The sequence below is a fragment of the Pteropus vampyrus genome, unplaced genomic scaffold, assembly GCF_000151845.1.
Source record: "Pteropus vampyrus isolate Shadow unplaced genomic scaffold, Pvam_2.0 Scaffold14, whole genome shotgun sequence".
Taxonomy (NCBI): domain Eukaryota; kingdom Metazoa; phylum Chordata; class Mammalia; order Chiroptera; family Pteropodidae; genus Pteropus; species Pteropus vampyrus.
In genome coordinates this window covers 1,255,992-1,280,307 of record NW_011888795.1, presented here as the reverse complement: position 1 = coordinate 1,280,307, position 24,316 = coordinate 1,255,992, and the positions used below count along the sequence as shown (strand labels likewise).

The window sequence follows — 24,316 nt, the reverse complement described above, 5'->3', positions numbered from 1 at the left end:
GATCTAGTGAGGAACATGTAGAATGTATGCAATGAGTGACAGGGAAGCTGGGGTACTTACTATCCCCCATTTCTTACTTGTTGGGGGATGCTCTGGGGTTGTTAAATACCCAGCCCTTGTAGACAGCCCTATGTGCAGGCTAAGCAAGCTTCTGTGGTGCAGAAAAGCAGAAAATAGAGGGCCTGCAGTGGAAAATTGTCACTTCTCACAGGAACTGTCCATGGGGGCTTCAGGCGAACTCAAAGTAGACTAAAGGATATGGGTGGGACATCTACGCAGACATCTCTTGCAGGAATACTTGCTAGAAAAATAAGTCAGATACTCTTCACAACTGTTTCACATTCACGAATGTAAAATATCAAAGGTATACATCCCAAAATAAGCCCTCGCATTTGCTTGATTTTTGACAAGTGTGCCAAAACAATTAAATGGGAAAAGACTAGTTTTTTCAACAAAATGCTGGGGATACTGGATGGACCAAAGAATGAAGTTGGTCCATCCCCTACCTCACAGCACATTCAAAAATTAACTCAGAATGGACTAGAGACCTAAATATAAGACCTACAATTATAAAACTAACTCTTAGAAGAAAATATAGGGATAAAACTTAATCTTGGATGTGGCAATAGTTCTTTAAATATAACATAAAAAGCAAAAGCAACCAAATTAAAAACATAAATTTGGACTTCATCATTAAAAATGTACATCAACAGACATTATCAAGAAAATGAAAAGACAACCCATTGGATGGCAGACAATATTTGAAAATTATATATCTGATAAGGGACTTGTATCTAGAATGTATGAAGAACTTTTGTGACTTAATAATAAAGACACATAACCCAATTAAAAATTGGTCAAAGGATCTGAGTAGACATGTCTCCAAAAAGATATGCAAGTAGCCAATAAGCACATGCAGATGCTCAACATTAGTCATCAAGGGAATGCAAATCAAAAACATGATACATTATCACTTCCTACCCACTAGGATAGCTAACAACTGTTGACAAGAATGTGGAGAAATTAGAACCCTTTAACACTGTTGGTGGAAAATGTAAAAAGGTGCAGTCACTTTGGAAAACAGTCCAGCAACTACTCAAAAGGTTAAACATATAGCAGTTTCAATGACCCAGTAATTCAACTCCTGGATGTATATCCAAGAGAAGGAAAAAACCTATGTCCACACAAAAACTTGTACACAAATGTACAAGTTTCATAGCAGCATTATTCATAATAGCCCCAATGTGGAAACCTAAATGTTTATTAAACCAGCAGTCCCCAACCTTTTCGACAGCAGGGACTGGTGCTCCTATGAGAGTCTAATGCCTGATGATCTGAGGTGGAGCTGAGGTAGTGATGCTAGCACTGGGGAGCGGCTACAAATACAGATGAAGCTTTGCTTGCTGGCCCACTGCTCACCTCCTGCTGTGTGGTCCGGTTCCTAACAGGCCATGGACCAGTACTGGTCCAAGACCCTCAGATTGGGGACTCCTGCTGTAGGCAATTGTAATGCACTGCACTACATAACAATGGCTATGATGTTCCCAGGGTCACTAGGCAATGAGAATTTTTCACCTCCATTATAATCTTTTGGGACCACTGTTGTATATGTGGTCCATCCTTGATCAAAATGTGGTACATGACTGTATAATAGAGCCATGTTTCATTCTCAAAGTGTATTAGTTTGGATGATAAATAATATTGCAAATTAAACCCGTTTCTAAGAATGTGGAATGTCCAAATGGCAGCATATCTACATAAACCAATAAAACATGTTAGTGGCAACTTAATTTTAATCTTTTCAAAAAATTCCCAACTTACAAATTAGTGTGTATTTGTGTGTATGTTTACACAAACAAATATACATCATTCATTCTCTCATCTTAAATTCAGCCTTCTATAGGAGGTTTCTGGGGCTCCAAGATGACTTCATTAGCCAGAGTGGGCGGTCCAAGGAGCCTCTCAGTCTTGATATTGACTATCGGGTATGGCTGTGCGCCACAAGACCAGGGTCCATTCTATAGCACCACAGGCAAGGAACAGCTTTTGTTCCTTGCCATATGTACAATGCAGATGCCATTTCTGTTGCAGTGCGAGTTCATGAATCCAGGTGCTTGTAGAGTCTACGACTTTTCTCTTTTTTATTTCTGTTGCCGTGTTTTTTCCAGGGCTTCCCAGCCCTGCTCTCAGAGCTCACCGTAGCTGCAGTCACCAGGCCACTCCCAGGCTTGTAGCCCATCACAGCCTGGACTCCTTTGGTCAAAGCTCTCATATTTTCCTAGCGAATAAGAGAAAATACTATTTGAGATATCAGCAGTCTCCCTTTAGGGGATATCACAGTATTATTTATGGAGAATTCCAAGATAGTGGACTTCTACCTCTTTCACTGGTCCTCTTTTCTTCCCATTATTTAAATGGTAAGTTTTCAGCATTCTGTCTTCAGTTCATTTTTTTTCTTCAACTTTGCTTAGTCCCATAGATTCAAATACCACCTTTAACTAGAATCATAATACTAGCTACTTTCTGGAAATCTCTATCTTGATATCAAAATTCAACCCACCTCAATCTAAATTTAATTAGAAACCGACTCTCCATTCTTTATTTCGGTGAGTAGTATAAGAATCTGCCCAGCCGCCAAGACAGCACACTGTCTTCCTCATTTTTTAGATACAGGAAGCTACTAAGTTCTGCTGATCCCAGTCTCTAGAACGTTGTTCACCTTCTCTCTCCTCTCACCTATCCCCCACTGCTCTACCCAAGGCACTCATTAGCTTTCACTGGACCACTGCAGTACTACCCTAACCCAGCATCCACATTTCTACAAGAGTTCTCTAATCATGTATCTCTCTATTCTTGTCTTCACAAGTCTCTGATAGTTTCCTGTAGCCTGGGGAATCAAGGTCAGGTTCCCTTACCTGGTACATAAGACTGCCTACAACATGGGCTCTAACGATAAACCCCACACTCTCATATCTTTATGCCTTTGTTCATGCTACTACTCCTGCCTAGAAATCTGGCCCTCACCACTCCTTCCAACTGGCACATTTTTATTTGTCAAAGTCCAGCTTAAATAGCACTCTCTCTCCAGCTTTTACTCACCCACTCTCCTCCCAGCCCCAAGATGAACTGCTCCCCAATCTATATTCACAATGTACTTGACTTATACCTCCATCCTAGACCTAACATCTCGTGTTATTTTTTAACTTGTCTGTCTCCCCTTTATTTTCCCTGAAAGCAGCCAATTGTGTCTTACTCATTTTGATATTCCAGGTTCTGGTGTATTAGCTGGCACAAAAACTCAAAAAAGTTTTTGTAAACCTGTGATTTCATTTAAGTAAAACAAAAACTAACTAAACAAACTTTAAGTTTACTTACAAAAATATTTAATCCAATATGACTTGTAAGTAAGTATAAAGCAGTATCTCATGATCTTCATAAAGTAGTAAAATATTACTCTTAGAGACTAAAGCTTGGATACATGATGTAAGCATTTAGCTTTCCTGTACATGAACTTTAGAAACTTTGTAAATACTTAAAACTTCAACTTAAATGTCCTATATGACAGTAGTAGGCCCAAGAAAGAACCTATAATCTTTCTGCGTATTGGTAAATTTTATTCTAAATATTGGAAGACCTGGAAATAATTCAAACTAGGAACCACAATAATCTAAATTCTAGCCCAGCATTGCCATTTAAAACAAGTATCATTAGATAAGTCACTTAGCCTCCTGTAGCCTCAATGTCCTCAGGGGTAAAATGGGAATAATAATATCTGCTCGGCATGCTTTGCCAGGATCACTGAGTAAAGCACACAAATAAGCACCATATAAGTATAGAAAAAAATCATTCTTTGGATACACCTGACCCCAGCACCCCTTTTTTTGGTTATAGTAGTCACAAAAGCATTTAAAAAATACATTAGGTGCAATTATGTGATTTAACCATTTTGCACAAAAATTTGTTCTTTAAAATGCTATATATAAATCATATCTGTAATATGTCAGATAGGTACCAGACTAATCAGGGTGATCACTGTAACTTATACATACAACTAATCACTATGTCATACACCTGAAACTAATATAATGTTGTATATAAACTATAACTTAAAAATTAAAAAAAAAATTTTTTAAATTGTATCCATGATGTAAACAACTAAATTTATTAAAATGTGTTGGCTCAGAGAAAAGTCAGTCCACTAAATGGAAGAAATGATTGGTATATCATAAAAATGATAAAGGTTCATATCTAGAATATATAAAGAACTCTTACAACTCAACAACAGACAATTCACCAAAGAAGAGATATATACAAATGCATCAATGAGCACATGAGAAGATCCTCAACATCACTAGTCATTAGGGAAATACAAATCAAAGTCATTAGGGAAATACAAATACGAATCAAAGGTACCACTTCACACATACTAGGATGGCTAAAATAAAAAAGACAGAAAATAAGTACTGTCAAGGATGTGGAGAAATAGAACCTTCCCACATGCCAGTGGGAATGTAAAATGGTGCAGCCACTTTGGTAAGTTAAACATGGAATTACCATATGACCCAGCAATTCCACTCCTATAAATATGTTCACACAAAAACTTACACAGAAATATTCGCAGTAGCATTATTCATAATAGACAAAAAGGGGAAACAACCCAAATATCCATCAACTGATAAACAAAATGTGGTCTATCCATTCAATGAAATTATTTGGCAATAAAAAGGAATAAAGTACTGATACACAGATAAACCTTGTCATTATGCCAAAGTAAATAAGCCAGCCACAAAAGGCCGCATAGTATAGGATTCCATTTATACAAAATATCCAGAACAGGCGACTCTATAAAGAAAGTAAATTAGTGGCTGGCAGAGGCTGGGGGGAAAAGGGAATGGGAAGTGACTGCTAATGGGTATGGAGTTTCTTGTTGGAGTGATAAATGTGTTGGATGAGAAATTTAAAACTTTAAAACTTACTTGATGGAAAAAAGTTTTGTCAACTACATTTTCAATCTGTTTTGCTTTTTTATTTCCAGCTGGCTGTATTTTTATTTCACCACCATTCCGCTTGTTCTCTAGTAGTCGCTGGTGTTGATACTGAAAGATCACGGGATCTCTTCCAGGAGGAGGATGACAGTACAGAAGCTTACCCTACAAAGACGACATGAATGATAACAGCGCATAGTAAGTGCCATCTGACGGCTTAGGGAATGCAGTTAGCATTAATGTAATGGCTAAGTGGAGAGCCAGAGAAAAGAAAGAGCAATTAGCAGGATCGTTTTATATACTATATAAATGTCTAACCAACTGTATACTTGAAACTAATAAAAATAAAATAAATGCCATCTGTGTTAACCCAAGAGAAAGAAAAAGTCCTCAGACAAGGAATCTCCAACCACGTACACTGATGGAGCTTTCTGCTTTCTGAGTAAGCTAGGTGTGTTGTTTTAGTCAACTGCAGCTGAAGAGTCCTAGCTAGTAAACTGATGATGATCCTAATGTTCTAGAGGCCTCGCTGTTCCCATAGCCCCCAGACTAAAATCTTTCTTCTCCGTACTCCTTTTTACCTCATTTGCATTTCTACTTTAGCAATATTCTTTAGCACACTTGCATGACTATATTTGATATTTTCCAAAGCAAAAACCAGAAGACGACTAGACAGTCTGAGTGTTGACTAATGGAAATACTGGGCTAGTTGCTGTTGTTCACTGGGTGCAGATTTTCCTCCTTCTACCAAACACTCTAAAACCTGTGACTGTTTTTAACTCATCTTTCCATCCTCCAGTTTTATAAAATGGAAAGAATTTATCCATAACTAATATTGTTAGCTACTTTCTTTCTGAATTGAAGGTAACAGAATATGGCTGCCCACTTTTATTTCTATGCTCCAAGAACCCTACTGAAGTGGTAATGAGAAGAGGAGGGAATAAAGCCAAATCCTCAAACCAGTTATCATTAGGGCCCTGTAATGCTTATCTGTGGAAAGAATTAAGCTTACTACATAAAAATTATTGGGAGCTAATTATGTGCTAGGCACTGAGCTTAGTGATGTGTGTGTATATCTCTACACACATACGTTGTTCTCATTTATTTTCCATAATAATTTCATGAGATAGATACTATTAATTCCTATTTTATCGATGAGGAAAACCCAAACTCTCACTTGTAATATGAAAACAATAACCTCACAGAATTGTCATGTATTTTTAATGAGATAATACATGTAAACATTCAGAATGATTCCTAGTAGGGTTAACTTTGAATAAATGTTAGCTATTATTATTATTGTTACTAGGTAAGTGTAGGCAGAAAGGCATAAAACAGCTATATTACACAGAAAATTGTGCTACAGGAGATAGAAAAACCAGAAACATAAATTTATCACTTTCACTGACAACAAGCATTCAGAGATCTTTATCTCTTTCATATTATGTTGTCAGTCACTTTGATTTATATGATGCTAGCTCTTCCCTGGATCAAGAATATAACTGAATATAACTCCAGTAATAACATAATCTCGATGAAAAAAAATCTCCTTTATAATTTAATAGGCCGCCATTTTCTAAAAACACTGTGAAGAAGACCTACTTATTCAAGAGCAACAAGAAGCAGGGTTCCCTTACATTGACATAATCCTTCAGGATGTAGCGTGCAGATCGAGGTTGGTCTGGCTGGCCATGTGCCGTCATGAATCCTCGCATATCTGTGAGGAGAAATGAATGTTGCAAAACTTAAGTAATAAGACAGAATATCACAACAAAGACAACTGAGGTGATAAAAATTTAGTCCTTTCCCTTACTACACTATCTATGCATCCTTATTCTCCTCTCTTAAAAAAAAAAAATCAATTATCATTGTAGAAAATATTTTGGTTAGCATTATAAAAACATTTGATAATCCAGGAGAACAGACCATATTTGTTATATTTGATATCATAGCACCACATTGTGACAGACACATATGACTTCTCTCTACTTAATTTATTTCTTCCATCTCTTAATTTTAAACATTTATTCAAGGAGGCTACTTGTAGAATGCTATGTTGTCAATATTATTAGCAAAACAAGAAGGAATGGAACAAATTTTCTTAATATATATCTCCACATTTTTTCCAGTTTCTCAAACATACAGCAAAGATCCGTTTAATAGTAACTGAATTAGAAGAAAGTAGCAGAGCACAGTGGCTAAGAACACAGGCTTTGGCAGAGAGGCTGGGTTCAACTTGGCTTTCTCACCTACTAGTGGTGTATTGGCTCTTTCAGCTTAGAATAAAATAGAACCTAGTTCACACCATGCACAAAAATACATTAAGGCAGATCAAAAATCTAAAGGATTAAAAAAATAAAAGACATTACAGGAAAAGTTTTATCTTTTCAGCATAGGGATAAGTAAAACACCAACCCCAATCAAGCCAAAAAGGGGGAAAAAATAGTCTATTAAAATCATTAACTTATATAGGGCTAAAGAAGCCATAAACATTGGAGAAAACATTGGTGGCATGTGTAACAAAGAACTACGAATCAAGATGAAAAACAATGTATAGGAAAAGGTGATCCCCAGAAGAAATATAAATGGCTAACAAACGTAGGAGAGATGCTCAGTATCACTAGTATTTAAATAAATACAAATTAAATTGAAACTTATTTAGCAACATCTTTTAAAATTAACTATTAGAAACTATTCTTTATGGACCTATAGATGGTGATTTTAGAAACTGTACACACGTGGTCATCCGTTTTTACAAACTGGCTTTTTCCTTACTCTAATTTTTATTAGAATTAGATGAAAAATCTTAAAAGACTCACATTATTTTCAGTTTCATCTGGAAGTCAAATAAAGTGGAAAGATTGGTAGAAAGTTCACCTCTCCCCATCTTTCAGGTCAGTGTACTCTCGTCCAGGCTGTATCAATGACCAGACATCACCACGGGCAGGTCATTTCACACTTTGATTTCAGATTACTTGTCTTAAGGGGGATGAGAGGTGGGGTGATCTTTAAGGTCTCTTCTAGTTCAATGGTTTTGTGACTATACCAGACTTACCACAAGTGCTTAGTATTTATCCTCTTTAAAGTCTCTCAACTAAGGTAAGTTTGAGGTCTGATTTAAGTGTGGTTCATATCAAATCACCTTTCTTTGCCGGTAAATACTCAAATAAACTGAACTCCTTCCCAGCTGGTGACAATTCATTTAAAGGCAAGTCCTACGTGCACAGAAATGTTTCTAACATTGCTTTTCTTTAGGTTGACACAGGTTCCCCCAGACCGCCCTTAAACTTTGTATTTACGTAAATAAATCACAATCAACTGTTGAAATAGAAGGCTAAACTAACTCCCATGTGGAATTGGGGTAAAACATGGAGGTGGGAGAGCTGTGGACTCATTTTAGTGCCAAACAAGGCTTACAAGGGACTGATGGAAGGGGAAGGAGGACAGCTGTGTCCCTACCCTAATCAAGCTCTGATCCCGACCACGCTCTGCTGTGTCACAGTCTCTGAGTGCTTTCCCTTCCCATGCTCCCCTTGTAAATCTCCTATCCTGCTCTGTGAAGCATGCTCATTTTCTTCCCACCATTCCTTTTCTTCCCTGTTTGGGAGAAGACTCCAGAAAAAGCCAACACAGCCTCAGATCAGAACGCCTGTGTCTACACTTGGGTACCATCAAAATGGTGTCTTAAGGGTTTTTTCTTTAGAAGTCTGTGATAGCTGATGCCAGGCCCTGGGCTCCCTGTGGGAGCTTTAAACACTGCCCATATCTAGGCCTCCTAAATTTATTTTTGCATATGGTGTGAACTAGGTTCTAACTATTTTATTCTAAACTGAAAGAGCCAACGCACAGCTAGTATGAAGGTTAGGAAGGGCAAGGGACACAAAACATCTTCTCTAACTCTAGAAAGCACTTACACTCTGAAGTAAGCACTCAAGAAGCACTCAACTCTCCCTCCTTTACTGTTGGACCTTGACACTACCACCAAATCAGCTACCTGGAGGCCACTTTCCTGGCAAGGCCAACAGAGGAAACAAAAACCACCCTAAGATGATGACATGACAAATGCTAAGGAAAAATTCCGAATTTGTATCTTCGTAGAGGAATATTTCTCTCATTAATTATACTGTTGTTTTTTGTTCATGTTTTATAATAAATCGCAACTCACGGCCATAAGCTGTCAGCAGTTCTTCTGATGTTGGAGGTCGACAGGGATCTTCATCCTCTCTAGGCTTTATGATATCGATGCCATAGGTGGCTTCTAAAACATGTCTTGGAATATTCTGGCAAATGTAAGCTTGTCAAGGAATCCATTCACTTGAACTGATCCCCTCCTCCCTGTGGCATCTGAAACACGCTAAGAACATGGTACTTCAACATTTCTATGGCAAAACCTATTTATTGCTCCAAAAGAGAAAAACAGTTATTCATTGATTTAAAAAGACTTTTCTCTTTTAAATAAAGGCTTATGCACCAATGATCACTTCCAAATAAATCCTTTCAAAATAACTGTTAAAATACTATCTCTGAAATATACCTAAAGAAAACACATTTTTACCTAAATAAACTATCAGTTTGTGAGATGATCCGAATTCAGACACAAAGCAGTCTGTTTCTAATTCTGACAACCATGCAAGAAGAGGTTATTTTTCCCTCCCTTGTCAGACTACCCATAGATTTCTTCTAAGCCATTACAACATTCTACCTGGTACCAGTTATTCATGTATACGTCCCATATCAACGACAGACTGAATCCTGAAAGGGCAGGGATCCATGTCTGATTCATGCTTGTATCTTCCACAGAACACAACCGAATCTGGCTCACAATAATGTTCTGAGATTCATCCAGGTTGCTATAGGTAGATATAGTGCATTCTTTGTAACAACCATATTCTATTTTACCATATTTTACTTATACTAATAAATGAATTTGTATGCATTATCCCTTATAGACAGAGACAACAAATTGGGGTAAATGAAAAGCTGTGGTCTTAAGTGTAACCATTAAGGATCTTGTTAAGAACCGTGCAGGGCCTGAGATTTTACACTAATAAACTAACAAATTCGTGTGCCAATTCATGAAGTCTCTTATCTTTTGCCAGCATCCATGAAATGGTTAACAGACTAACTTGTTAGCTTGTAAGTAGGGTTAAATCTCAGACCCTAGAGTTCTTAACAGACCTATCTTTGAGTACATTTTTCATGCCAGATACCACACCAGTTGCTTCAAATAAGTTGATTCATTATGTTGCTGAGAGGCAGCAAAGTTTCTAATTTGTACTTAATTAGCTATGAGATCTCAGGCAAATTACTTAACTTCCATGTGCCTCAGTTTCCTCAAGTTTGAGGAAATAGGAAAAACTGCAGTATCCAACTCATTGTTTTGAGAATTAAATAAGATATTACTTGGTAAGTGTTTAGCAATGTGCACAGCAAGCATTCAATAACTGTTAGCCATATGATTAAATTCTCATAGTTGACTTTGAGGTAACTATTATCGGCCTCATTTTATAGAAAAGGAAAGTTTCTGGAAGGTTAAGCACATTGTCCAAGGTCATTCAAGTAGTCAGATGGCAGTGGCAGTATTCAAACAGGTTGCAACTGGGGGCTGAGACCCTAACTTGGGCTCTTCCACTTATACCAGGCTACTCCACTACAATCAGAACCCAAGGTTCAAATTCTGAAGTCCTGATGCTCTCTCACTGCATAAAACTGGGCACAACACTAGTCAGGATTTTAGATTTTCCATTCTCAAATATAAGCCTTGAATACATCGAATGCAAGACAATGTCCAAAACAAACTTGAAGCCCTAATCTTTGCAGAGCAGAAAGGATATTAGTGATATAGGTGGGATGTGATCTCTCATCTGGTCAATTGGGAGGATTCCATTGCAAGTCATCTCGGCCTTGGTGGAGACAAAGGATGGCATCACCAGGCCAGGGCAGTCACATAAGCAGAGGCCGGGCTCCACAAAGAGAGTCTGAAAGACAATAAGAGGTCTATACTGGGCACACAGCAGAAGAAGGGAGAAAAACGCAGAACGTGAATAACAAAGAACTTCAGAAAATGCCCAGAATGAGGAACTGGCTGAGAAGGAAATATAGAGGCTGATGCTGTAGAAATAAATACCTGAAAATGCTTGGTGTGACCAGGTGTGGCAGACACAGATACTTTCTTGTTGCCCATGATAGTGTTGATTGTCGAACTCTTGCCAACATTTGGGTAGCCCACCTACAAGAGACTCAAAAATTACTAAACAGTCAAACAATACATCTATCAAAGACCCTAAGATATATAAATAGTAGCAACACTAGCAATAAGCATCTGGTTGCTGCAGAAGATTTGAAATAGATGCTGTTTGTTGTCACTTTTCCCCCTCTCTGGTGTTGGTGTATTTATTGAGACTTGTCTCCAGTGTTGAATGGTCAAGCTAAGTACATTCTAGTTTTACAAGTATTGCTGTAACAGCAGATGCTACATTAAAACTTACTGCCTTGTTTCCAGCTCTCCCCACACCTCCCCATCTATAGGCATTTCACTGTTTCCATTGCATCTTATAAGCTGAGCATCACTTATTTTCATCATCACAACATATATTGAATTTTTAATAACACTAACAAGTTTCTGTCTTGCTGACTCAAACTTTAAAATGGAATTGACTTTTCTTCCTTCCTTTTCAATGTCTTCAGGATCTCTGTGGAAGATCAAGCATGACCTCCGATGGTTGTGCACAGGAGATGGTGCCACACATGCGCAGGACTTCCTGGGCCAGCATTCACCACCTAAGACCCACTGAGTGAGCTCCCTCGTTGTTGCAAGGGATGGCAATGTCCACATAGCGCACAGGAGAGTCCATGTTACCCAGGGCGATGGTGGGCAGGTTAACATAAGATAATTCTGTGAGAGGCCGGTGGTCTGCCCTAAGATGGGTGACCACCAGAAGTCTTGGCTCTCAGAAGGCTGCCTGAGTCCGGTTAGTGAAGGTTCCAGGAGTGAAGCGGCCAGCAACAGATGTGGCTCCAGTGGCAGCAGCAAACTTCAGCATAGCTCGCTGACCAGTATTCCTAGATGTGACAATGATATCAGCTGGGTTTTCAATGGCAAAAATGGCACGAGCAACCAGCAGAAGTTTCTCCCGGGTTCTCTTCAAATTTATGATGTAGATGCTGTTGCTTTTCCTTTTGTAGATGTACTGTTCCATTTGGAAGTCAAGGCTGGTGCCACCTAAGTGGGCTCCTGTTGCAAGGAATTTGAAGACATCCTCCTCCTTCATTTGCAGGACATCAAGGGCTCCGGACATTGTGACAGTTTTTCCTTGAAGTTATGTGGGAACCTAGAAAAATGCCATATGACCCTTCTCTGGGTAACAAGGAAAAGCTTCACTATTCCAGTCTTAACTCTCACCACTCTTTAAACTTCAGCTGCACTGCATCACTTGCCATTCCATGAACACACCTTCCATGAACACACCTTTCCATTTCCAGGGCTTTGCTTAGACATTTACCTTTTTCCTCTGGCGCTCCCCTCCGCTATCACTTGTCAAAATCTCTCTTACAGATTTCGGGTAACTGCTTATTAATTTCATTATTCTAATGTTTTGTGTTTATATATTGATTACATGATATATTTTACATGTTTAAATGTTATTTGTTGGGGGCCAAGGAGACTTTTGTAGCTGTCATCCCTCCCCGCAGCCCCCATCAGGTTCCCTGATTACATACTCCTATAGGCTACTGAACTTCCCTATCTCTAACTCTCATCACACTTGTAATTACAAGATCTTTGAGGGTGGGACTGTGTCTGTGTTGTCTACTGATACACTGCAGGATGCCTGGCATATTACAGGAGATCAATAAATGTCTGTAAAATGAGTAAATGAACCTATTCTTAGGATTTCTAGAATAAGAAACTCAGAAGTGAGAGAGGCTGCTTAGCATTTCCATAAATGTGAGAAAAAAAATTCACATGTAGGGAAGTTAGGCTTTCTAGTGCAGGTAGATAATGAATTTTTAGCAAAAACAGAAATGAAGGCTTAAAGATGAGAGAAATTAAGTAACTTTCTCAAGGTTCACAGCACGTAGGTTAGTCTCACTGCAGCAAATAAATTATACCCACTGCAGCCCATTGCAGCCCACTGCAGCACTGGGAATTATACCTACGTCTGCCTCGCTCCAGAGAAAACTCTCAGTGCATTAAGAAATGTCATAAGTAAGCTTTTCTTTTTAGAGAGGGAGAAGGGTGACCAAAAATAATTAAGATTAGCTATACTTGGCATGTAATTTAGGAGCTGGAAAACCTGAAACATTCCACTATTTGCTCTCCTTCACTGTTTTTGTTCTGCTAGATGGAATATCTTTAAAATAATTACCTTCTCTAACATTTTACATTTCCTGAGCTAAAGATGTAGCTATCTGGAACAATGATGTATCCCTTAGGGTTTGGACACTTTTCAGAGCCACCCTAGAATTAGGGTACATGCAGTTAGGTATGTGATCTCTTTCCCTTATTGGTGTTTAACACAACTAAAGCATTTGTCATATTTTCCCTGGCCCCAAGATGTTGGGATTCTCCCTAATATGTTTGTGGAACATTTATGGTATAAGTTGGCAAGGATCACAGGATATCAAAACCTCTCTTATCTAAAACTAAGAACATTGGACTAGAAGTCTAAAGCCAATCTTAAAAGTGCTCTCATTCTAGTATCTCTTGGTAAGCCACATGACAGGTAGGGCTGAACTAGAGGGAGAACTGGAGAAGATATGAACAGGGGTATAACCAATATAAACCTTGAGAAAGTTCACTCTTTTGAGTTGGGATTTGCCTGTCACACTGCCTACTCCCATGATGCCGATGGGCAATTAAGAGGAGATTAATGTTCCCCCATGATGCCAGAAACCTGACTGGTCTCTGAGGTTCTAGTGCAGCTACCAAAGGGTGGGGAATAATGACCGTCACATATGGTAATAATTTTATGACACATTTCATCTTACCAGTCCAACAGTAAGGTGCTGATCTTTCACCTTCTTCCCAGTGTGCAGCTGCTTAAAGATTTCTAGTAATTCCTGCTTTGATACCAGGTGACTAAAATTGTGTGTCTGCCTCTTCTGCGGTGTTTGCCTGCCCTGAGCCTCAGAATCCACTGTACAGCTTTCTTTCCCATCGTGGCCATGGGCCTCTTCGTCAGAGTTGCTGTCCTCTTCTGAACATGTCTGCCAATCTTCTTCCTCCTCTTCCTGACAGTCCTCATACTCACTGTCATCTTCGTCACTACTGACAACTTCACAGAATGAGAAAGAATCCCTGTCTGCATGTTCAGTCTTGCTGTGTGGAATTTCACCCTCATCACAACTGGAGTTTTCAAAGTCAGTTGTGTTGGCTTCTTCAGTATCTCTGTTAGGTTGTTCCTGATGAAATAACAGAAACCACAAAAGTTCAGAAGTGCCTTTTTCACTCTAGTGAAAATACTCCTAATTGGTTATCTAAGATGAAGCAGAGGACAAGAAAAGTTATGGAGCAGATAATGTAAGCCTTTCAGTGCAAGGACACAACCGAACTATCAACAGTGGTACCTTCGGGAGAGGAGAGGAGCAGTTGACCTTCACTTTATATATTTCTGTATTATTTGAACTTCTACAAATAATATGTATTACTTTTGTAATTAAAAAATCTTTAAAGAAAGCAAGGGTTTAGGAAAGCCTGCATCAAAAGCCATTTCTCATTTACAATAAAACAGTTAACGTTCTCCTCTCTGCACAAAGCAAGAAGGGCATAATTTTAATTTGAGCTTCACTTTACATTTACATTTTTAAAGACAGTGGTTTGCATGTTTGAGAAAACTGCTATTCTTTAATAATTGCCTTTAATAAATCAAAGCACTGTAGAGACAGCTCCCTGTATTGTAAAATGCAGGAGCCACAAAAATCGACTCCAGTATACGGAAATTATTCACCAATTAAAAATTTCCTTTGGAGGAAGATAAAAATCATGTACTATTCATGTGTTAATTCTTCTGAATTCCTATTGATAACAAAGCAGAAAGAAGGCAACTTACAGTATTACTAAATGGTACCAACAAAGACGAACTGGTTTGTATCTAGAAATGATGTAAATCTTATATCATTTCCAAATAACCTAGCGTTAAAATGAGCAGCCATCACAGAAGGGGACACGATGAACTCAGTTAAACAGGTATCCCAAATTTTAGGAAAGAGATATAAACAAAATATCAGGGAAAATAGGTATGATTCTAAATAATGTTTGGCAACTCAAAAAGAAACATGGAATTGGAAAGAATTTCTATGATAAATAAGCAATAAATGTGAAGAAGTCACTGTGCTCTTCTGAATCATTTTAAAATATGAAAGAGGTAGAAAATAATGTGAACTGAACATGAATGTATATCAGAAAAACTAGGCTAAAAGCAGTATAAGTTCAGGAAAAATGGTAAAGACAACAAACGAACTTTGTGGTAGTTACATTAAAAATAAAAAAGAAAAGTCAGTCTTTTGGGGAACACAGTGCAATTTAACAGATGACCAAGGGCAAACCGAGGAACTCAACTAAAAAAATGTTATATTTTTCAAAATAAGAAGGGAAAGAAACCAACTGGAGTGGAAGAAAAAACTTCACATAGGTGAGAAAACTGAGTACCAAATTATTTTTAATAAAGTCATATTTGATATTCACATGACATTGCACATCTGATTACAAAGATGATATCACAATGGTAGTTGGTATTTTGTCTTGGGAAATCGTGAAAAACAGATTTCTGAGGACTTGGGAGAAATAAATGGGGCCTAACTTTTAAAAAGGAAGAAAGAATATCTTTCATAAATCACACGCTATAAGGCTAAAATCTGATATGTAATCAATTCTACAAGTTAGCTGGTGAGCCCTAAAAAGAAGACAGTCAGCAACAGGAGGCAACAACGGTTCCCTAAGAACAGATTATACCAACAAATTCCATTTCCCTTTGGAATCTACTACTTGGTTAATAGTCAGGGAACACTACAGATATAAAAACTAATCCTTTTTCCAATCTGATAGGGTTACTGGATTGGTACATTGGATTGGTACATAAGGGCTACTCAATATAGTAATAAATGAAGCCAGGCTGCCTGAGGACAATAAGCACTAATACTTACTATTGAGAAGATTAAATGAATAAAATAAAGTGCTTAGAATAGTGGTGCCCAGCAGAGAATAAATTTTCTATGGGTTAATTTTATTAACAATAACTGTGATTATTACATCTTTGCAAACACATCTGCATTCATCACACTAAAATGCTTGGTACTGAGTACTTAGTAAGTCCATAAAAAATTACAGAGCGCTATTCTTGGTCCTAATCTATTCAGTAATGTTTTCAATGACTGGAAAGAATATATAGAAGGACAAATACACAAAATCTGCACATAATTCAAAGCTAGGAGTAGAGGAAAGCAATTGCACATGCAAAATAAATTCTACCTTGGCCTCAACTCACTAATGTAATATTTAAAAGAAATAGTAATGTCCTAAGTTGAGGGAAAAACAAAATGAAAAACCTTGCCACATGTAAAGATGGGATGAGATTTGCTTACTATGTCTTCTAAATATTTGAGAGATTGGTTGTTCACAGGTTCAGTGAGCCCAGAGCGTAATATAGCTCCTTCGAAAGGGGGTGAACAACAAAAACTCTGAATTACTGGGAGTATTGTAATCACAAGAAATAACAGTTCCTCTGTATATGCCCTGGGCAAACCACCTGGAATAATGTATTCAACTAGGTGTCGCCAACTTTCAGTGTTGTCCTGACACAGGTGTCGCCAACTTTCAGTGTTGTCCTGACACAGGCACTCAGGACCATGGGTGGCCCAGAGATGATGTCTATGAGGAACAGGAAAGCAGAAAATCTAGTCTGCAGAAGAGAGAACTAAGAAAACAAAGGGAGAGTCCTTAGATAAAAAGTTAGGGAATGACTTAGCTTCACTGAAGAACTTTCTAAATTTAGAGATAAAAAGAAGGAGCTGCCTGGTCTGTCATTTAAGGTAGTCACAGAGAGATTATATGACTGTTTGCCAGGCAGGTGGAAGAAAGAATTCCTTCACAGGGTTAGAGCTCACTAACTTGTGAGCTCAGCAAAGGGTAGGTGTTGTATTCACAGCATCTAGTTTAACACATTAAATAGTCAACAGATGGTTGGTAAATAGAGACAAGAGAACAGGAAAGGAGGAAGATAGGAAAAAAGAAATTACTTTCAGTCTCTTCCAGCTCTAAGATGCTATTATTTTCTTTCCATAGGTAGTTATTAATAATTTTTATTACAAAATAAACTCCAAATTGTTTCTGTAAAATTTGGATTAAAAGATGTAGAAAATGACATGGTATACCTTAATTTAGGATTACTTCATTTCTTTGATTTCAAAACAAAGTCAAAAAAGATTCTAATCAGTACTGAGAAGTTACTACATCCTTCAGTTTTATGTATCTGACTTCCTTTTGTTCTGACTTCTCTTAAAAGCAATTACAAGGTCATTATAAAACTTCCTATACAACTTGAAACCTATCATTTAAAAAAATTAAAAATTATAACTAATATCAGTGTGTAACATAGAGCTATGTGGATGGCAGACTATTTGGCAACCAACGAAAGTAACTCATTTTTCTGTAGGTCATCCTCCTATCACAGCACTTAGGGGAAAATGAAACGAACAGAACCCTCCAAATTCCCATACATTTCCAATAAGAGAAAGCAACACACACTAATCAGAAACCAAGATCCTCTTCCCTGAAACCCAACCTGAAAAAGTCCCCCAGGTTACCTTGGAGTCACCAATCAGTGGAATGGCTTCAGCCAAAGCTGACCAGAAAATAACCTTCGCATTTTCTTTTTCAAAGTATGTGGCCCAGGCACTCCGCTGCTCAGCAGTCAACAAGTCTGCCTTATTTATCAGAATAACATTTTCCTTATTGTCATCTATTTCTTTCACATAACATTCCTAGGCAAGACAAAGATATTTAGGAAGATCTCTTCAAACAAGTAAAAATTAGGCTTATTTTACTGAAGACCCCCAGCTGTGACTAAAAGTTTTTACTGCACTTCGTTTTAAATCATTCCTAATTTAAAGATTTTTTAATCATGATACATTCTACTGATCCTCAATAAGCTTTGAAAAGGAGTTAGGTCACATATAGAAATACGTAGCATAAGAAATTGGAAGGGGCAAAAAGAAATGCTTTCTTGCCCTTTTGAAGTGTAACAGGGTCTTTTTTCTTTAAATAATGTAGTTCCCTCTTTAATAATGAATTGTTTCTTTATAACAAAATTAAAGAACTGCGTAACTAGTAGATTTGTCTATCAGCATGGACTATTTTTCAGTCAAGTGATAATAGCCAACAATAACCTCAACTTTTAATGTAAAAATTATTTTTGAAGACTAAAAGAAAATCAAGACTCAATAATAAAAATTAATTCCCAAGTCTGGCTCTTTATTAGGATATACACTAGAAGAAAAACTGACTTCATAGGATTTTCACCATTAAGATTTATATTATTCACCAGTAGATTTAAAAATCATCTGTTTTATTACTGCTATGGTCCTTAGTAGGATTACTTCATGTGTGTACAGTGTTTTATTAATTCAAAGCCCCTACTACTTTATTTCATATGATCCTTACATTTTAACTATTACCCCCCATGATGCTTTACAAACTTAGTTTATTCGTAAATCACTACAGGGGTAATAACTAAGGTGTAAGAGAAACTTAATGAGATGGATAAGGAGTGAAGTAACCAAGAATATGCTAAAGTAAGTAAAATGCTACTGTGACTGGTGTCTATTAAAAAAAGAAAAACCCTGGCAAATGTAAATTAACAAACTGGCTTCTAAACTAAAAGCTAGAAAGTTTGTGTCAGTATTTGTGCCTTCCTGCAGATGAAAACAATTGTTTGAGAAGGGAAAACATCTGTCTAAACAGTTGCATTATGCAAGCTCCTGACCTTGGGATGAGAGGGAGGCCTAATTAAACAAAGCTAGAGGAGAATACAGAATGCTTGCCGACAGTTACTGCTATCAGTGATGCTGTTTTCCCACAGCTGCTCCAAGGACTTTAAGTTTAAATCTTATCACACTTTACTTACCAAATCTTCACATCTAAACAGAAGCGGATTTCGAGCATCTACTATCTGGACCACAATATCGCTGCAAGCAAACAAATTGAGATACTTTGATCATTGTGAAGAGAAAGGAAACACTGACTACATAATAGTAGCAAATGCATTCCATATATTAAGCATTTGATATATTTAACTTTTTAAGTACAATTATCCCCAGTTTATATATGAGGAAACCGAAGCTTAGAACAGTCAAGTAACTTGTCCAAGGACACCAGCTACTAAGTGATGGAGTCAGAATGGGAATTCAGGCAGTCCGGAACATAACATTTTCCTGCTCTTAATATTGCTTAGAGGGGCTCTAATGATGTTTCATTGCTAAAACTTAAACTGTATCTTCTAGCAAACTCTCCTGGAGAGATAAGAGTATTCTAAGTATTTTAATCCAAGGTGAGGTTTACTGTATATTCGGTACCAAATCTACACTGTGTTCACTGTATTAAGGCTTCAAAGAAAACTAATATATCGCCTGCTGACAGCTGTCCCTATCAAAGCCTATATCTTATTTAAACCTAGAGCTGACGAAAGAAAGCATACATCTAGCAAATAATCATCCACCAGTTCCAAGAATGTGTTTAAATGGCAAAAACACAAAACAGCTATATGTCAACTTAAGCTGCCATCCTGAAGCAGAAATGATGAGTCCAACTTTTTCCATCACATATAAGAAGATGTAGCAATAAGAAAATTTCTGCAGCTAATAGCAAATCCCTCAAATCCCTCAAAAATGTGGAAGGGACTACAGCAGTCCAGCATTGCAAGAATAAATTTCACTTCCTTCTTTCAGCCTGTATGGATAGGAAAGATGCTTTCTTTAAGGGCCAGCTGTGACTGCCACTGGAAGGAAATAAGTTGCAATGTACTACCACCTTACAGCAGTCTCCCAAAATCCCTCTCTGGTCAGCCTTTCCTGAGATAACTCTTATGCAACTAGGCTGAACATCAAGGAAATGTATTAAATCACAGTTACCATTTAGGACAGGGCTTTTAAAGAAGTACATTTCCTTCAAAAGAGCTAAATTTCCAGCATAATTGTATGATTCATATGAAGTCACACACTTGCTAATTTATGATGAATTGTTTTTAAATTCCCAAATTAGGCAGGCTCTGGTATTTTATTCTTTAGGTTAATGGTCACCACTTTCAATCTGTAAGGATTTAACAGTAAATTCAAGAATGGTTGCAAAAAATGGACAAAGCCTAATGGACTAAAATTTCAAAGTCCATTATGTCTATTTCAAAGTCCACATTTTGTCTATCTATCAAACATGCAGAAAGAATAATTAGCTTAGAAATACCAGGAAGAAAAGAAGACAAATTTAAGACAGCTTGCTTTGTGTGCTGAATTAGGATACAGAGCAAAGTGCCAACTATGAACCAGGAAGGGTTTATGCAATACAATGGAAGAACCTTATCTTACTGGAATACAGTGTTCTGCCCTCACAGCCACAGCAGTTTCCTGCATCTCAATGACACATTATACATCAAATCTTTCCTTATGACTACTCTTGAAATTAAAAGAGGCAGATGGCTTAGCTGCCTGTTTCCAAACAGGAGACATCTGCTCCACAGAACAGACTAATAATATTTCCCGTTAAAAGATGTGGCAGTAGTCACTTTATTGATAATATTTCTATGTAACTGAGATCCACTTTCATGTAATACAAACTATATTCCTCGAGTTAGAAACATGTCCTCTTATAAAAAGAGAAATACCACATAATAAAAATAACAGAGCAATACCATAACCTAATTGAAGGCAGAAGTTTCAACAAGAATCAGCTCACCCTGGGGAAAGCAGTTATTTAAGGGCATTAAAAAACATGTAAAGGGCCTCCCTGTTAAGTCAATATGGAAGAACACATATGGTTACTTCTGTTCCCTCTCAAAACCTACAAAAATGAAAGTGAAGGCTGGAACTCATTAGGACAAAGAAAAAGAACAGCAGCTAAGAAATGTCCAGGCAGTAAAAAGCAAGCCTGTGTATGCCAGAGCCCTGATAAAGCTCAAGATTAGAAGCATCAGATCTAGCTCTCAAAGCAAGGGTGCAGTATGGGACAGAAATCAATCTGAACAGAGAGCTCTCATGTCCGCTCCCTTGTTCCATTCAGTCAGGCTATTACACCCCACCCCGTTTATAAGTTTAATCCAAGTCCTGTTCTCTTCATAACAATACTAAATGTGCTAATGTTCTTTTCTGAGAACCACTTAAAGCATCCTGTTTCCTAATGTTCTTACTGGGTATATTTTACAGATTCCAAAAAAACAAAAAAACAAAAAAAAAACCACACACATCTTGAAAGTTCATTATTAAAAAGCATCACTTCAAAAATGAGGCTCATTTATGGAGTCTTGTAAATAATTCAAACACTTTGAGGAAAACAAAAAACTTTTAAGTTAACTATACCAAAGAGGTCATTGGAGAAAGTTGATTCATCAGTTTCTAACAATCAGGACATTAAAAAAGACCAAAAATATCCATTCTCAATTTATTAAAATCATTCTCTTCTTTTCAAATCCCAATTAAAACAAATCACCCCTTGACTTCCACCAATCCTTATCAACTGCTCCTTCCTCTGCTATGACTTGGCCTAATGCCTTTCTATCAATAACATAGTAGGAGTCACACTCTGCTTCCTATTTCACTAGATACTATGTCATCTGAGTGCAAAGACTGTATTTCATTCCTCTATCTGCCCTGGTACTTGGCACTTTGCTTGCCCCACTCCCCCCATAACATCTTTGCTCTTTGCAGGCAGCTACCTACCCCTTTTCACACCCATATTTTCCATATTAACAGTAGGAATTCAACATACATTTGCTGAAATAACCATAAGTGCTTCAGAACTTATCTTACAGATTGTTCGCCATTCTCACAAGCTTATCAATGTGTTTATCTAATAACAAACACCTATATTTTAAAAGAAATATAACATCATACTTTCAGTTTTTATAATAATTCTCAACAGCCCTCTGCTTAGCTTAATCCTGTCCCCTCTTCCCCATCTCTGGGCCTATAAACACATATTAACATCTGAATCCAATATAGCATCACTACAACGACATTATTACCAAAAAAGAAAATGGTAATTTACCTTCTCTCAATAACCCTCCAGAGTTGGCGCCAAAAGTCCAAATTTCTTTCAAATGGAGTCAGTATCAGCTTTTGTTCCTCTTCTAGCCTGGCTTTAAAATGAGAAGTTTATATCTTTGCCAGATTACAATAAAAGATTTCGAGTAATATATGCACTCAAATTAACTGCATTAAAAATAAGTATACACATATTATTTTTATAGACTTTCTGCTTAGTTAATATGAAAATCAAATTCAAGTTTTATACTTAATCTAATCTATTTAATCTCTGGAAGTTTATCAAAGTGACATTTCTTTCAGACATCTCTTCCTGGAAGAATGCTCGAGAGCAGTGATCAACTCCAGGGTGACTAACGGCTGGAGAAGGATATAAAAAGGATAAAAGGCCAGGCACAGAACAGAATAACCAACTCACTATCTTTGTGCAAGGATTCACATGTACCAGCAATGTTGTTTGCATACACACACACCAATCTACTATTTCTCTTTTAAAAGAATCAAGCCTTCAAAATGCAAATAATAATGCAAGCACACCAAAATGTCTGACTCAGAATTTCAAGGCGAATCTCACCGGACAAGTTGACGTCTCCATTCTAGAAAATTCTCTTTCTCTGCCTGTTTGAGTTCTTCGGGGCTAGTTTTTTTGTCCCACTTTGGTCTGAAACAATCAGAGGAAAAAAAGTTCCGCATGAGTTACCAAAATAAAACAGGATTTGGACTTAATAGGGGTAGCTGAGAGAAGGTAGTAGGAAAAGAGTAAACATCAAATTAAAAATTTTATACTCAGTGGCCTTGTTACGTCTTGTAATGTCCTGCATTATCGTTCAACTCACCTTCTTGGAATACACAAGAACTGTTTGTTTTCTTCATGGAGCTTCTTAATTCTTTGGCTCTCCTCAAAGGACAGCAATCCAGTTCTAGCCTCAGGAAGCACGAACTTAATGTTAAGTTTCTCTGTTTATGGAAAAGAAGGGTACTGTCACTTAAGAGGTAAAATAGATTGTGAATGTTGGTCATTACTTAGAAATCTAAAAATATCAGCACCAAAAACTGAATTAAAGCTTTCTTGAGATTCTTCTAGCCTTGGACAAATTATAATTTTCAAGTCAAGTTTTCTACAAAAAAAAGGAATGAAAGAAAAGATCTTTACTAAAGCTTTCAAAATGTCAATCATTTTTTTCAAGTACTAATTTTATAAAACTTAATATGCTAAATGCAAGAGGAGTGGGAAGAAATTGTAAAGATTTTAATACAACCAATCTCTTCATTTTACATATGGAGAATAATTATAAGACAATGGGTATCGGTGGAAAAGCAAACATTCAGCAAAGAGATTCACTGCAGTTACAACTGGCAAACTATTATACTGCTATAACTTATATAATATTTATGATGAATACCCACAATTGATGCCTTCTAGTATTCAAAAGAATAAAATAAATTTGAAGTTCATGTATAAACTATAGAGTCCTCTGTTTAGGGCTCTATTCCCCACCCTCCTGCCAGTTGCTCCAGCCCTATTTCAGGACACACAGCTAGAGCATAGACTCCACTGAGATAAGAACCTTAAAGCCAGCTAAGATTCTTACAAAAATGCCTAGGGAAGGTCCTATTCAAAGATAATGGGACATCTTCAGCAATGTTCCTCTTGACCTTTAAGCAAAGACTGCAGTCTGTAACTGTCCTCAGACCAATACCATCTAGGACCATGGTCTGCAGAGTCTAGTAACCTAGAGTATACTCAACCTAATCACCATTCTCTTACATGTCACCCTCAACCACCTTCAACCAACAGTTAAACACCCCTCAAGCCCCGTATTTGACAATTCTTTCACATTAATTCCTTCTTCCAATAGTGATAATGTGCTAATGTTCTTTTCTGAGAACCACTTAAAGCATCCTGTTTCCTAATGTTCTTACTGGGTATATTTTACAGATTCCAAAAAAACAAAAAACAAAAAAAAACCACACACATCTTGAAAGTTCATTATTAAAAAGCATCACTTCAAAAATGAGGTTCATTTATGGAGTCTTGTAAATAATTCAAACACTTTGAGGAAAACAAAAAACTTTTAAGTTAACTA

At 37.2% G+C, this 24,316-nt stretch overlaps 1 protein-coding gene and 1 long non-coding RNA gene across 3 annotated transcripts in view; one reads left to right on the top strand and one right to left on the bottom strand.

Annotated features, from left to right (window-relative positions):
* The window catches only part of LOC105306341, a 23,044-nt gene extending 11,022 nt beyond the window's left edge, over positions 1 to 12,022 (top strand). For both annotated transcript variants that reach the window (XR_002778075.1, XR_002778079.1), the window contains exons 2-3: positions 5,036 to 5,183; positions 11,673 to 12,022. This is a non-coding gene — a long non-coding RNA (uncharacterized LOC105306341). The remainder of the gene's footprint in view (positions 1 to 5,035; positions 5,184 to 11,672) is intronic.
* The window catches only part of LSG1 (large 60S subunit nuclear export GTPase 1), a 29,351-nt gene continuing 6,810 nt past the window's right edge, over positions 1,776 to 24,316 (bottom strand). The window contains exons 3-14 of the mRNA XM_011381296.2: positions 23,066 to 23,186; positions 22,804 to 22,890; positions 22,234 to 22,320; positions 19,106 to 19,166; positions 17,787 to 17,963; positions 13,974 to 14,387; positions 11,113 to 11,214; positions 10,820 to 10,963; positions 9,151 to 9,274; positions 6,623 to 6,702; positions 4,977 to 5,150; positions 1,776 to 2,278 (exon numbers count right to left, since the gene is read on the bottom strand). Of these exons, the coding sequence (XP_011379598.1) occupies positions 2,099 to 2,278; positions 4,977 to 5,150; positions 6,623 to 6,702; positions 9,151 to 9,274; positions 10,820 to 10,963; positions 11,113 to 11,214; positions 13,974 to 14,387; positions 17,787 to 17,963; positions 19,106 to 19,166; positions 22,234 to 22,320; positions 22,804 to 22,890; positions 23,066 to 23,186 (1,751 nt within the window). The 3' untranslated portion in view covers positions 1,776 to 2,098. The remainder of the gene's footprint in view (positions 2,279 to 4,976; positions 5,151 to 6,622; positions 6,703 to 9,150; positions 9,275 to 10,819; positions 10,964 to 11,112; positions 11,215 to 13,973; positions 14,388 to 17,786; positions 17,964 to 19,105; positions 19,167 to 22,233; positions 22,321 to 22,803; positions 22,891 to 23,065; positions 23,187 to 24,316) is intronic.